At 42.8% G+C, this 15,187-nt stretch overlaps 1 protein-coding gene across 3 annotated transcripts; it reads left to right on the forward strand.

Annotated features, from left to right (window-relative positions):
- Positions 1 to 3,566: 3,566 nt before the first annotated feature.
- LOC118366661 (putative methyltransferase DDB_G0268948) lies at positions 3,567 to 14,460 on the forward strand. 3 transcript variants are annotated; one of them, XM_052493717.1, is made up of 7 exons: positions 3,567 to 4,568; positions 8,195 to 8,397; positions 10,096 to 10,256; positions 10,670 to 10,883; positions 11,352 to 11,452; positions 11,709 to 11,846; positions 14,123 to 14,460. In XM_052493717.1, the coding sequence occupies exons 2-7, from the start codon at positions 8,287 to 8,289 to the stop codon at positions 14,211 to 14,213; spliced, it is 816 nt and encodes a 271-aa protein (XP_052349677.1). In that variant the 5' UTR covers positions 3,567 to 4,568; positions 8,195 to 8,286; the 3' UTR covers positions 14,214 to 14,460. The 3 variants fall into 3 exon arrangements, with proteins under 3 accessions (XP_052349677.1, XP_052349678.1, XP_052349676.1); XM_052493716.1 differs by lacking the exon at positions 3,567 to 4,568 and adding an exon at positions 7,331 to 7,469; XM_052493718.1 differs by lacking the exon at positions 8,195 to 8,397 and having other exon boundaries at positions 3,596 to 4,568.
- Positions 14,461 to 15,187: the final 727 nt, after the last annotated feature.

The following is a 15,187-nucleotide window of genomic DNA, read 5'->3' on the forward strand; positions in this document are numbered from 1 at the left end:
CTGTCATAACCTCACATGGTCTCTCCTATCATTGCTATGCAGAGCATCTGCACAATTAATCTTCTCCTTTCCCCCTTCTCCTGACCCTCCTGAATCCTCCTCTCCCCCTCCTCCATCTCTGCATGTCTGGCAGACATATCAGTTTGGATGACGGATCACCACCTCAAGCTGAACCTCGGCAAGACGGAGCTGCTCTTCCTCCCGGGGAAGGACTGCCCTTCCATGATCTCGCATCACGGTTGACAACTCCATTGTGTCCCCTCTCTCCAGATGAGAACCTGGCGTGATCCTGGACAACACCCTGCCGTTCTCAACAACATCAAGGCGGTGGCCCTATCCCCTAGGTTCATCTCCAGACATCCGGAGACCCCTCCCTCACACCTCACCTCGCTAATCAACTTGTCATCTGGCTACGTCCCTTCCGTCTTCAAGAGAGCGAGAGTTGCACCCCTTCTGAAAAAACCTACACTCAATCCCTCCGATGTCAACAACTACAGACCAGTATCCCTTCTTTCTTTTCTCTCCAAAACTCTTGAACGTGCCGTCCTTGGCCAGCTCTCCCGCTATCTCTCCAGAATGACCTTCTTGATCCAAATCAGTCAGGTTTCAAGACTAGTCATTCAACTGAGACTGCTCTTCTCTGTATCACGGAGGCGCTCCGCACTGCTAAAGCTAACTCCACTGGCTTCCAGTCTGCTCTCATCCTTCAAGACCATGGTGCTGCCTTCGGATACTGTGAACCATCAGATCCTCCTCTCCAGGCCCTCCAAAGTTGGGCATCTGCCCACGCTTTCATTCCACCCTACCTGACAGGTCGCCTCCTACCAGGTGGCGAGGCGAGAATCTGTCTCCTCACCAGCCTCTCACCACTGGTGTCCCCCAGGGCTCTGTTCTAGGCCCTCTCCTATTCTCGCTATACACCAAGTCACTTGGCTCTGTCATAACCTCACATGGTCTCTCCTATCATTGCTATGCAGACGACACATAACAATTAATCATCTCCTTTCCCCCTTCTGATGACCAGGTGGCACTATCGTAAAGTCTGCATGTCTGGCATGACATATCAGGTGATGACGGATCACCACCTCAAGCTGAACCTGGCAAGACGGAGCTGCTCTTCCTCCCGGGAAGGACTGCCCGTTCCATGAAATGTAAATCACGGTTGACAACTCCATTGTTTCCTCCTCCCAGAGCGCTCAGTGGCATGGCGTCATCTGGACAACACCCTGTCGTTCTCAACTAACATCAAGTCGGTGGCCCGTCATTGAAGGTTCATGCTTCCTACAACATCCGCAGAGTACACCCTGCCTCACACAGGACTTGGTTTTGCAGGTCCAAATACCAGGCACTTGTCATCTCCCGTCTGGATTACTGTTACAGTCTTGGCTGGGCTCCCTGCCTGTGCCATTAAACCCCTACAACTCATCCAGAACGCCGCAGCCCATCTGGTGTTCAACCTTCCCAAGTTCTCTCACGTCACCCCGCTCCTCCGCTCTCTCCACTGGCTTCCAGTTAAAGTTCGCATCCGCTACAAGACCATGGTGCTTGCCTAAAACGGAGCTGTTTGGGGAACAATGCACCTCAGTACCTCCAGGCTCTGATCAGGCCCTACACCCAAACAAGGGCACTGTAGGCTGTAGGTCATCCACCTCTGGCCTGCCTCGCCTCCCTACCACTGAGGAAGTACAGTTCCCTCAGCCCAGTCAAAACTGGTGCTCTGGCTCCCCAATGGTGGAACACACCCCTCACACGCCAGGACAGCGGAGTCAATCACCACCTTCCGGAGACACCTGAAACCCCACCTCTTTAAGGAATACCTAGGATAGGATAAAGTAATCCTTCTCACCCCCCCCCCCTTAAAAGATTTAGATGCACTATTGTAAAGTGGCTGTTCCACTGGATGTCATAAGGTGAATGCACCAATTTGTAAGTCGCTCTGGATAAGAGCGTCTGCTAAATGACTTAAATGTAAATGTAAATGTAATACCGTTGTATTCCTGTTTTCTCCTGTAGTATAGCTCAGTGGCATGGCTTGTCATCTGTTTGAAGGTAAGGAGCATGCTGCCTCATACTGGAAATACAGTCTCAGCTCATTGAAGAGGTCATGTTCTTCCTGAAGAGAACAGTAAGTAGGAGTGACATATACCTGTTACACATTTTCAGACTTGGTTTTCCTAAATCAAATACCATGGATTGTGCATGCTCAGATTAAATGGTTACAGTCTTCTGTGGATGTAAAATAGTCAATGGAAAATATTATTGCGAAACATTACAGAATTATATCAGTGTCTGTTTAGTTCCAGCTTTTAAAGTTCTTGTAACAGATAAAGATGATCTATTTACATTCTAATGCCTTTAAAAATGTTTGCATGTACTAACAATGTCTCAGACATGTGTGATGTTGATGTGTCCTGTTTGACAGAGGGGCATGCAGCCCTTTGACCTGGCAGTAGATGTAGGCTGTAGGTCAGGGCACCTTGCTCCTGGCCTCCTCCTCTGTGTTGGGGACCGACGTGAGCCCTGACCAGCAGGAGGTGTCCCTAGAGCATGCAACCGCCCCTAACATCTCTTACAGGTCAGAGTCACCACCCCTAACATCTCTTACAGGTCAGAGTCACCGCCCCTAACATCTCTTACAGGTCAGAGTCACCGCCCCTAACATCTCTTACAGGTCAGAGTCACCGCCCCTAACATCTCTTACAGGTCAGAGTCACCGCCCCTAACATCTCCTACAGGTCAGAGTCACCGTCCCTAACATCTCTTACAGGTCAGAGTCACCACCCCTAACATCTCTTACAGGTCAGAGTCACCGCCACTAACATCTCCTACAGGTCTGAGTCACCGCCCCTAACATCTTTTACAGGTCAGAGTCACCGCCACTAACATCTCTTACAGGTCAGAGTCACCGCCCCTAACATCTCTTACAGGTCAGAGTCTCGGCCCCTAACATCTCTTACAGGTCAGAGTCACCGCCCCTAACATCTCTTACAGGTCAGAGTCACCGCCCCTAACATCTCTTACAGGTCAGAGTCTCGGCCCCTAACATCTCTTACAGGTCAGAGTCTCGGCCCCTAACATCTCTTACAGGTCAGAGTCTCGGCCCCTAACATCTCTTACAGGTCAGAGTCACCGCCCCTAACATCTCTTACAGGTCTGAGTCACCGCCCCTAACATCTATTACAGGTCAGAGTCTCGGCCCCTAACATCTCTTACAGGTCAGAGTCACCGCCCCTAACATCTCTTACGGGTCAGAGTCTCGGCCCCTAACATCTCTTACAGGTCAGAGTCTCGGCCCCTAACATCTCTTACAGGTCAGAGTCTCGGCCCCTAACATCTCTTACAGGTCAGAGTCTCGGCCACTAACATCTCTTACAGGTCAGAGTCAACGCCCCTAACATCTCTTACAGGTCAGAGTCTCGACCCCTAACGTGTCTTACAGGTCAGAGTCACCGCCCCCAACGTCTCTTACAGGTCAGAGTCTCGGCCCCTAACATCTCCAACAGGTCAGAGTCTCGGCCCCTAACATCTCCTACAGGTCAGAGTCAACGCCCCTAACATCTCTTACAGGTCAGAGTCTCGACCCCTAACGTGTCTTACAGGTCAGAGTCACCGCCCCCAACGTCTCTTACAGGTCAGAGTCTCGGCCCCTAACATCTCCAACAGGTCAGAGTCTCGGCCCCTAACATCTCCTACAGGTCAGAGCCAACTCCAGAGGGGAGAGGAGGAAGGTGCACTGGACTGGAGGGTCATGTTTTGTTTTGACTGACACTAACGTGGACTCAAACCCTTTACATTACAGTCAAATCATTTGTTTTTTACAAGTAGGCCTACTAGACTTGTAGGTAGAAAATCATTTTATTCAGGGTGAAATTGACATGGATTTACCAATACCGTCTCACTCAGAACAGTCTTGCCTAATGTAACAGTACCACAATGTCATGGGAGAGAGGACTGTAGGGTTAAAGTCTTTTGTTGATGTGGATACAGTGAAAATAGGCCAAGGGCCAAACCGGACAATGGGACCCTTGTCTGCGCAAACTTTTGCACGTCTTCCTGTAATGAGCAAACATAAAAGCTACAACTACTGATACTATTCTGGAACAGTGCCATCTGAACTATATCTCAGGAACGAAACCACAAAGTCGTATGCAAATTCTAGCCTGGTTCCCATCGGTTCTTGCTGTTTTGCCATTTCCTGTAGTGGAGGTGAAAAGTTATTTGAAATTCGCAGCCTAGTTGTCATAGTAGATCTTTTAACCTCTCCTTTATGTGACTAAGTGATTACTAACATTAGCCTCCTCTATACCCCTCTTTATATACATTATCTCTCCTCTATCCATGTAATGATTGACAGATCCTTGTGAAGGAGCAGATCAGTCTCTGTGTCTGTGTCTCTGCTGAGTCACTGCAAGCTGGAAGGAGCACTAGACTAGCGGAGCAGACGACAGCAGAGCACCATGACCTACCGGATGTTTGAGGAGAAACACCATGCCTCCATCTACCAGAGGTACCACTTTGTACCCCCAGAGGAGATCAGAGACATCATCCTGCATTACCTGGAAAGGAAGGTGAGTCAAGCAAAAGTAGTATTACTGTTATAGACTTGTACAGTTGGCAGCTAAGACAAATCTTAGGTTGTCTAAGATAAGTCTTTGGTGTAATGCTTCCACACAGTGTCTGAGATAGAAATGAAAGTAAAAAAATGCCCTCTATTGCATAACATTTCCGGATTATGACATTTTAAATTGGATATAGAAACCGTATCTCAACCATTTCCTATTTCTAAATGCTTTTAAGTATTGTGACAATAGGTTACTAAACTGTCATCCATTATGTTACGTTATTATCGTATGCTTGAAATTCAGCATGCAATGTATCATACCTATAGAGCAAAGACCAGAGTGTAAAATATATATATATATATATATATATATATATATATATATATATATTTCCCTGGACACTTATTTTAAGATTAATGAAATTGTATTGGCTAGAAGGTTTCATTCAATAAACTGGAACTTCACTTCTGCAGAAATTCCATGATTATACCCCCATACACACGCCAGCAGGATACACCAGATTATTCTTATTGAACTGAGTCTCATAGTCATCATGCTTCATGTGTCCACTCTCTCTGTCTGTAAGGAACAACGGTGAAAGGGGTGTTTTAACATGCTCTGATGTAAAAATGCAGCAAGAAAATAGCCATGAGAAAGAGGGAGTTCAGAGTTCATAAGCCTATGGTCTAGTCCTAAAATATTGAGCTCGGAACACAGAAAAGTCTCCTTTTTGGTACTTGGACACCCAAACTTCCCCTTTCTGGTACATTGATATTGGGTTGTTTCATGAAATGAGCATTTTGCGTCCCTTTGATATTTGAAGTTGAAATTGTGCACCAAAAGCTTGTTAAATTAAATCAAGTGCCCATTAATAGACCACATGGAGAATTCAATAGGTCCGATTTTGTTTTTTAATGAATACAGATTTGCCTAAGTGCCAAAGTGCATTTTGACTCTGACTTCTAGGAGGAATTTAACCCTTACATTTCTCTCTTTTTTCACCATAATTGTAAAGCCATAGTCATTTGTTGCTTTGACAAAGTTATTTCCGAAGATTATTATTAATTTCATGTGATTAGTGGTTCATTTACGTCTGTCCTTCATTTTAAAGTCAACCCTTTTACGTGAACTAAAATGGTGAAACGATAATATATATTTTTTCTTCTTGGCATTCTCTCAACAAAAAAAACATTGAACATAGTCAAATCATAGTGTGAAAGCAGGTAAGCTGGTTGTACTATTTTTGGCAATTTGCTGGTGTTTTGTGGTGGTAAACTGAGCAGGTCGAGCCTAACATGTCAACGCTGTTTCCCATAGATAGACAGGCTAGAAATGTTTGAACAATTTAACACTTTTTGTGAAACTTTAAGATAAATAATGAAATCGTCAACCCTGTTACGGTCAACCCTGTTACGGTCAACCCTGTTACGGTCAACCCTGCTTCTTTATTTGCCACTTAAAGTGGAAATCAGCAGTAGAAACAATTACAAAGCTGTTCCCCTCCCCTGTTTGGGTAAAAAGCTGAGGGATGGGGCTGGAGAACTGTAACCACTCTGAAATATCAAAATGATCGTTTAACTGTGTTTTGAGGCTATATGGCGTTTGTTAAAATGTACTTTGTTTACCAACATTGGAATAGAGCAAGTTTATATTTTGGGTTCTGATGGTGTATGACAGTTGAACTAAGTTCATGAGGCATTTATAAGTTATATTCTTCAAGAATCAATGGTAACATATCATTCATTTATAAGTCCAAAAATGGATGGAGCAACTGCTGATTGCCCCTTTAACAGTCACTTACTATAGTAATTTTTTTATTTTATTTAACCTCTTGAATTGGGTAAAAGTATTTTTATGAAGTTGAACATGTGTTATTTATGAAAGAATGTTAAGATGAGGTGAAATCAAACCAAGTTACACTTCTCAAAATGCAGCAAATTGGTGGAATGATGCTACTATGAGCAGCATGATGGAACACAGATTTTTACATTGCACTAAAATTAGAACTATCAAGGCATGGACACATAAAACTGAAAGTTACTGTAGCTGTTCCTCTCCTTGTTTGGGCGGCGTTCGGCATTCGACGTCACCAGTCTTCTAGCTATCGCCGACCCACCTTTCATTTTTCCATTTGTTTCCCATGTCTGTGTGTGAAATTGTTTCTTGTAATGTGTTTGTGCACTCTGACTGGTTCTCTGACTGGTTCTCTGACTGGTTCTCTGACTGGTTCTCTGACTGGTTCTCTGACTGGTTCGCAACGGGTTATTTTGCACCCATATCTTGTTGTTCTGGGTGCTGTTGGTTCTGCATATTAAACTGCTCCGGTTATTACCCAGTTCTGCTCTCCTGCGCCTGTCACCCCTGCAGCCAGTCAAGCACCACTTACAGTAGCTTCATGTTTTTTGTCAGCATTTATAATTATTTTCTTTATCTTTCTGTACAAGTGTATGTAATGAAAAATAATTGAACAAAAAATAAACATAAAAACAATAAATGAACATAAAGGCTGCAAATAAATTCAGTGCAGTTCCTTCCTATTTGTGTGGCCCTATATGTTGTCTTATATTGCAGGTTTGTCATCACTATGTTCCACCATTCACTCCCTCTAGAAATGATTTAGTCATGCTTCTAGGGGGGTCAAATCACTTGCTTATCATCACGTAATTACTGTCAATTTAAATGTAAACAATGTTATACATGCTCTGGGTCAGCAAGGGTTTACAATAGGTTCAATATTCTGGACAGTCAAGGGTTAACACTGAAGCCCCAGCATGCATATGGCTATTTGGACAATCTGGGCACACTTCCGGTAATACTGTGAGAGGGACCTGGCAACTTTGCTTACGTGGAATTTTCAGCTGAGAGAGGAACACATATGGTTTTACAAGCTACATTGCATTTTGGAAGGTGATTTTGTTATATTTGACATTACAATTGAATAGGACTTCATTGCAAACTTTCAGAAGACTATTTAAACGTTTCTGTACTAGTTCTTGTTTTTTGTTATTGTTCAGGAAACTGTTCTGTTCGATAACCTAATCCCTGAATCATGGGATCCAGTCTAGTTTCACAACTTTTGTCTTAAATGCACTGAATGTGGTACCTGCATAAGACGTAAGAAATATTGTAAGACACTATGGCATGTTTTAAACCACTAGTCTATCTATGGGCATGTCATTATTGTGGCCCTTATAGGACGTTATCGTTCCACACATCACAGACAAATCAACACGTTATTTTATCTTAGCAGCCCAGGTGTCATAGAATCTCTTTAAACCTCTCCTCTATGTGACTGAGTGACTACTACCAGTAGCCTCCTCTGTCCTACTCCTTATACAGTGGGGCGAAAAAGTATTTAGTCAGTCACCAATTGTGCAAGTTCTCCCACTTAAAAAGATGAGAGAGGCCTGTAATTTCCATAATTTGCAAATAAATTAATTAAAAATCCTACAATGTGATTTTCTGGATTTTTTTGGTCATTTTGTCTGTCATAGTTGAAGTGTACCTATGATGAAAATGACAGGCCTCTCTCATCTTTTTAATTGGGAGAACTTGCACAATTGGTGGCTGACTAAATACTTTTTGCCCCACTGTATACGGTATCTCTCCTCCTTCCATGTAATGATTGACAGATCCTAGTGAAGGAGCAGATCAGTCTCTGTGTCTGAGTCACTGCAAGCTGGAAGGAGCACTAGGCTAGAGGAGCAGACGACAGCAGAGCACCATGACCTACCGCATGTTTGAGGAGAAACACCATGCCTCCATCTACCAGAGGTACCGCTTTGTACCCCCAGAGGAGATCAGAGACATCATCCTGCATTACCTGGAAAGGAAGGTGATACCAGAGTTTAATATACAGTACATATCAAAAGTTTGAACAAACCAACCAATTCAAGGGTTTTTCTTTATTTTTAATATTTTCTACATTGTAGAATAATAGTGAAAACATCAAAACTATGAAATAACATATATGGAATCATGTAGTAACCAAAAAAAGTGTTAAACAAATAAATACATGTTTATATATCTGAGATTCTTCAAAGTAGCCACCCTTTGCCTTGATGGCAGCTTTGCACACTCTTGGCATTCTCTCAAACAGCTTCATGAGGTAGTCACCTGGAATGCATTTCAATTAGCAGGTGTGCCTTGATAAAAGTTCATTTGTAGAATTTCTTTCCATCTTAATGTGTTTGAGCCAATCGGTTGTATTGTGACAAGGTAGGGGTGGTATACAGAAGATAGCCCATTTGGTAAAAGACCAAGACCATATTATGGCAAGAACAGCTCTAATGAGCAAAGAGAAATGAGAGTCCATCATTACTTTAAGACATGTCAGTCAATGCGGAAAATTGAAAGAACTTTGAAAGTTTCTTCAAGCGCAGTCGCAAAAACCATCAAGCACTATGATGAAACTGGCTCTTATGAAGCCCGCCACAGGAAAAGAAGACCCAGAGTTACCTCTGCTACAGAGGATCAGTTCATTAGTTACCAGCAACAGAAATTGTAGCCCAAATAAAAGCTTCACAGAGTTCAAGTAACAGACATCTCAACATCAACTGTTCAGAGGAGACCGCGTGAATCAGGCCTTCATGGTCGAGTTGCTGCAAAGAAAACACAACTAAGGGCACCAATAAGAAGAAGAGACTTGCTTGGGCCAAGGAACACGAGCAATGGATATTAGACCGGTGGAAATCTGTCCTTTGGTCTGATGAGTCCAAATGTGAGATTTTTGGTTCAAACCACCGTGTCTTTGTGAGACGCGGTGTGGATGAACGGATGATCTCTGCATGTGTATTTCCCACTGTAGAGCATGGAGGAGGGGGTGTTAAGGTGTGGAGGTGCTTTGCTGGTGACACTGTTGGGGATTTATTTAGAATTCAAGGCACACTTAACCAGCATGTTTACCACAGCATTCTACAGCAATACGTGATCCCATCTGGTTTGCGCCTAGTGGGACTTTCATTTATTTTTTAACAGGACAATGACCCAACACACCTCCAGGCTGTGTAAGGGCTATTTGACCAAGGGGAGTGATAGAGTGCTGCGTCAGATGACCTGGACTCCACAATCACCCAACCTCAACCCAATTGAGATGGTTTGGGATGAGTTGGACCGCAGAGTGAAGGAAAAGCAGCCAACAAGTGCTCAGCATATGTGGGAACTCCTTCAAGACTGTTGGAAAAGTATTCCAGGTGAATCTGGTTGAGAGAATGCCAAGTGTGTGTAAAGCTGTCATCAAGGCAAAAGGTGGCAACTTTGAAGTGTCTAAAACATATTTTTTTATTTATTTAACCATTTTTTGGTTACTACATGATAGCATATGTGTTATTTCAGAGTTTTGATGTCTTCACTAATATTCTACAATGTAGAAAATAGCCAAAGTTAAGAAAAACCCTTGAATGAGTTAGTTTGTCCAAACTTTTAACTGGTTCTGTATATTATCTGTATTGAACATCACATTTACACTATCACTAGCTATCACTCTCCTTTAGTGAAGGCTAATTATAGTGTCTCACTGGTCTGCTCTCTTCAGAATGTCCAGCCTCATGCCCTAGCTGTGGACCTGGGCTGTGGGACAGGGCAGAACTCACGCCTGATGGCCCCACACTTCCAGGAAGTGGTGGGCATTGACATCAGCGAGTGCCAACTGGAGGAGGCCAGGGCAGTGGCAGGATTCAACAACATCACCTACAGGTATTTGAATGTGTGTATGTGTGTTTAACTTTACTATCCTTTTGAAAATGTGACAAGTGGGGACATTTTTCCGTTCCCCATACATTAAGAAAAACAGCTATTTTTGAGTTTGGTTTTTGGGTAAGGGTTAGGAGTTAGGGTTAGGTTTAGTTCGGGGTTAGGGTTAGAATTAGGGTTAGGGTTTAGGGATAATAGGATTTTGAATGGGAGTAAATGTTTGGTCCACACTTGGTTCGTGTACAACGTGTATTTTGTTTAAAAAGGAACAGTGATGACAATCTGCAGAGACGGTCAATTACACACAGGACAAAGGTCAGCAGGAGCTTCTCACTTTCAATAGGCCCCTAGTTAATATGTTACTTTATGTAGAAATCCTCAATGTTTGGTGCTGTGTCTTAATACTTACTATACAGGAAAGGGACAGCTGAGGAGCTGCCGTTTCCGGATGCTTCTGTGGACCTACTGACTGCAGCCTCAGCGGTCCATTGGTTTGACCAGCAGCGGTTCCTCTTGGAGGCAGGCCGGGTCCTGAAGCCTTGTGGCTGCATGGCTCTGCTTGGCTTTGATGATAACTTCAGACTCCATTACGGCTCATGTGGGGACAGACTCACTGACATCTGTGATGAGGTGAAAAACACAGAACTAGAATGACATTCTATCAAACCAATGCCACTTTTTTAATTTTACCTTTATTTAACTAGGCAAGTCAGTTAAGAACAAATTCTTATTTGGGTTAACTGACTGTTCAGGGTCAGAATGACAGATTTGTACCTTGTCAGCTCGGGGATATGAACTTGCAACCTTTCGGTTGCTATCCCAACACCCTAACCACTAGGCTACCCTGCCGCCACTTAATTGGTTTAGTGTGTCATATGTTTATTTTCATTGGGTACTAAGTACAATTGTTGTTTTCATTTGCAGTATGCTTACAAAATGTTTGTTTGCGGCCCTATTGAGACATTTCTCTTGTGAAAAATAGTTTAATTACCATGGGTTCACCTGTATGATACAACAAACCCTCACAATTCTGTGTTTGATATAAGTACCAAGTTTCCTGACTGTTTCCTGACTGAGATTTGACTTTGCTATCCCCAGTTCAAGAAGGTGCTGTTACCATACACCAGCACACAGGTAACAATGGCCAACATCAAACTACAGGAGCTTTACACTGCTATCCCCTTCCCTGACAAAGAGAGGTAACTCATACAGCCTCTGTGAGAACCCAGTAGAACAGCCTGTTATATATATACACATACATACACAGAAGTAATGTACTCACATCTAGTGACTCTCAGGTGGTCAAAATCAAATGTTGTTCTCAATAAACTGCAAGAGTATTCAATATTATGACTTACTTGACTTAAACCTCTTGGCCCCCCTGGGTAAATAGGTGATCCACTATGACTCTCCTCTCAATTCAACAGTGTGTGTGTGTATCTGTTCTTCTTTCAGGGTTGAGTGTATCCCACTGAAGCAGCAGATCTCAGTGAGGAACATAGTGGGCTTCATGGAGTCCTTCTCCATGTACCAGGCCTTCCAGAGGGCCGAGCCTGATGCTGCCACCGCACTGCTGCAGAGAACACTTGACAGGTAACGGATGACTGATCAATCAACGGATGACTGAATGACTGAATGGGTGGATGAACCAATGACTGAATGAACTAATTAGCTAATTAACCCGGTGGAGTCGATTGATAAACCAGTGTGTCAGTTTAAGTTACATAACAAATAAATACCCATCAAAATCCATCAGTTTACGCTAGAGATACTGTTTATGTTTTGTTGCATTGGATACGTCTCAATCCAACGCATCTGCCAGTGTCACACTTCAACATCTGCAGTGAAAGGTAACAGAGCTAGAGCCGTGTTTGTCAGACCATGAGACATCCCGAAAATCATCTGTAGCGTCCGAACAGTTTGACCTACAAACTATTGACCATTGTACCACTCTCATGAACACAATGGTGTTCTCTTCTTTGCTCTACGACCCCCACAAGTGCCAGGAGTCTCGTAAGTTCTCCCACTTAAAAAGATGAGAGAGGCCTGTAATTTTCATCATAGGTACACTTCAACTATGACAGACAAAATGAGAAACAAAATCCAGAAAATCACATTGTAGGATTTTTTATGAATTTATTTGCAAATTATGGTGGAAAATAAGTATTTGGTCAATAACAAAAGTTTATCTCAATACTTTGTTATATACCCTTTGTTGGCAATGACAGAGGTCAAACGTCTTCACAAGGTTTTCACACACTGTTGCTGGTATTTTGGCCCATTCCTCCTTGCAGATCTTCTCTAGAGCAGTGATGTTTTGGGGCTGTTGCTGGGCAACACAGACTTTCAACTCCCTCCAAAGATGTTCTATGGGGTTGAGATCTGGAGACTGGCTAGGCCACTCCAGGACCTTGAATGCTTCTTACGAAAGCACTCCTTCGTTGCCCGGGCGATGTGTTTGGGACCATTGTCATGCTGAAAGACCCATCCACGTTTCATCTTCAATGCCCTTGCTGATGGAAGGAGGTTTTCACTCAAAATCTCACGATACATGGCCCCATTCATTCTTTCCTTTACACAAATCAGTCGTCCTGGTCCCTTTGCACAAAAACAGCCCCAAAGCATGATGTTTCCACCCCCATGCTTCACAGTAGGTATGGTGTTCTTTGGATGCAACTCAGCATTCTTTGTCCTCCAAACATGACGATTTGAGTTTTTACCAAAAAGTTATATTTTGGTTTCATCTGACCATATGACATTCTCCCAATCTTCTTCTGGATCATCCAAATGCTCTCTAGCAAACTTCCGACGGGCCTGGACATGTACTGGCTTAAGCAGGGAGACACGTCTGGCACTACAGGATTTGAGTCCCTGGCGGCGTAGTGTGTTACTGATGGTAGGCTTTGTTACTTTGGTCTCAGCTCTCTGCAGGTCATTCACTAGGTCCCCCCGTGTGGTTCCGGGATTTTTGCTCACCGGTCTTGTGATCATTTTGACCCCACGGGGTGAGATCTTGCGTGGAGCCCCAGACCGAGAGAGATTATCAGTGGTCTTGTATGTCTTCCATTTCCCAATAATTGCTCCCACAGTTGATTTCTTCAAACCAAGCTGCTTACCTATTGCAGATTCAGTCTTCCCAGCCTGGTGCAGGTCTACAATTTTGTTTCTGGTGTCCTTTGACAGCTCTTTGGTCTTGGCCATGGTGGAGTTTTGGAGTGTGACTGTTTGAGGTTGTGGACAGGTGTCTTTTATACTGATAACAAGTTCAAACAGGTGCCATTAATACAGGTAACGAGTGGAGGACAGAGGAGCCTCTTAAAGAAGAAGTTACAGGTCTGTGAGAGCCAGAAATCTTGCTTGTTTGTAGGTGACAAAATACTTATTTTCCACCATAATTTGCAAATAAATTCATTCAAAATCCTACAATGTGATTTTCTGGATTTTTTTTCTCATTTTGTCTGTTATAGTTGAAGTGTACCTATGATGAAAATTACAGGCCTCTCATCTTTTTAAGTGGGAGAACTTGCACAATTGGTGGCTGACTAAATACTTTTTTTGCCCCACTGTATATATATCTTTATACCTAAAGGGGTCCTACAATTCTCAATCAAATAGCTAAATGATCCATAGGTATGACCAATTTAAAACAATTCCATCTGTCAGATTAGCCCCCCGTCTTAGACTAAAGATTAAATGAACCAAAAAAATGAAAAATGAAAATGAACAAATAATCAAAATTAATGACTTTATTTACTTGTATGCCAAATGAACAAATAATCAAAATAATTAATTATATTTACTTGTATGCCACTTTTATGGTCCATTCCACATGGAATTATTTTATCAAATATATTGACGTCATATTGCAGGTTTCTGAAGGAGATGGGAGTCACATCACCAGACACACTCATGGAAGTGACGCTGGAGTATTTCTGTGTCCTGGCGTCTAAACCGGAGTGAACACTCTTTACAGTGGGAATGTGTTTGTGTGTAGACAGATGTTTCTTAAGCTTGTATCAATCATGTTTAAGGTGTTGATAAGTAGTCTTCTGTTCACATAAGATGTCATTGAAGTCCCTTTGGTTGTCTCTTTTATGAATTGTAATGTAGAGCAAACTATTAGCATTAGTCACATCATTATCAAAATGGTTGCCACATTTAGTATCTTCCTTGCCTGAGATTTACAATAAAATGTATGCAGACACAATCATAACTTTTGAATATGATTTAATTTCAGGGCTGTATCAAGTGTCTCATAGTAATATTAGGAGTGTGGATTTTAGGATCAGTTTTTCCTTTTAGATCACAATGAAAAGTATAACATGGACAAGGGGGTATCTGATCCAAGATTAGCACTCCTAATCTGAGACAATTGAAATTTACGCAGCCCAATTCTGATCTTTTTTTTAAAACTAATTGGTCTTTTGATCAATCAGATCAGGTCTGAAAAAAAAATATCAGAATCGGGCTGCCTGTCAAAACACAGTCATACTGCCCCAGATTTTCTGATGGTTTCTTTTTAATATGCTGTATGCATGGGTTCAACCCAATTCATCACGTTACGAAACTAAGAGGAGACCTTTGGTCGGTTCTTGGACCAGTCCTTCAGATATTGTTAATAATTAACTCTTTCAGTGATCTAGTACTAGTGCAGCTCAGTACAAAGCCTGTTGTTGATCTATTGCTCAGTGATCAGTTGGAATAGGGTTTTTATCTGAGTAAGAAGACCGAACTCATCAGGCTTTTGTATTTTCCCACATCAATCACAACAAGGAAAGCACCTCATAGCAAAGCAAGTTCCTGATCCCTCCCTCTCCCGTCCCATCTCCATGGGACTTCTTATTGGTTCTGACACACCACACAGCTCTCTTTGACCCTATGTAACCCTGGCTCCCTTCATAAACAGCCTCATTCGCAAACACACATTCCCATGA

The sequence above is a fragment of the Oncorhynchus keta genome, chromosome 34 (genome assembly GCF_023373465.1).
Source record: "Oncorhynchus keta strain PuntledgeMale-10-30-2019 chromosome 34, Oket_V2, whole genome shotgun sequence".
Taxonomy (NCBI): Eukaryota; Metazoa; Chordata; class Actinopteri; order Salmoniformes; family Salmonidae; genus Oncorhynchus; species Oncorhynchus keta.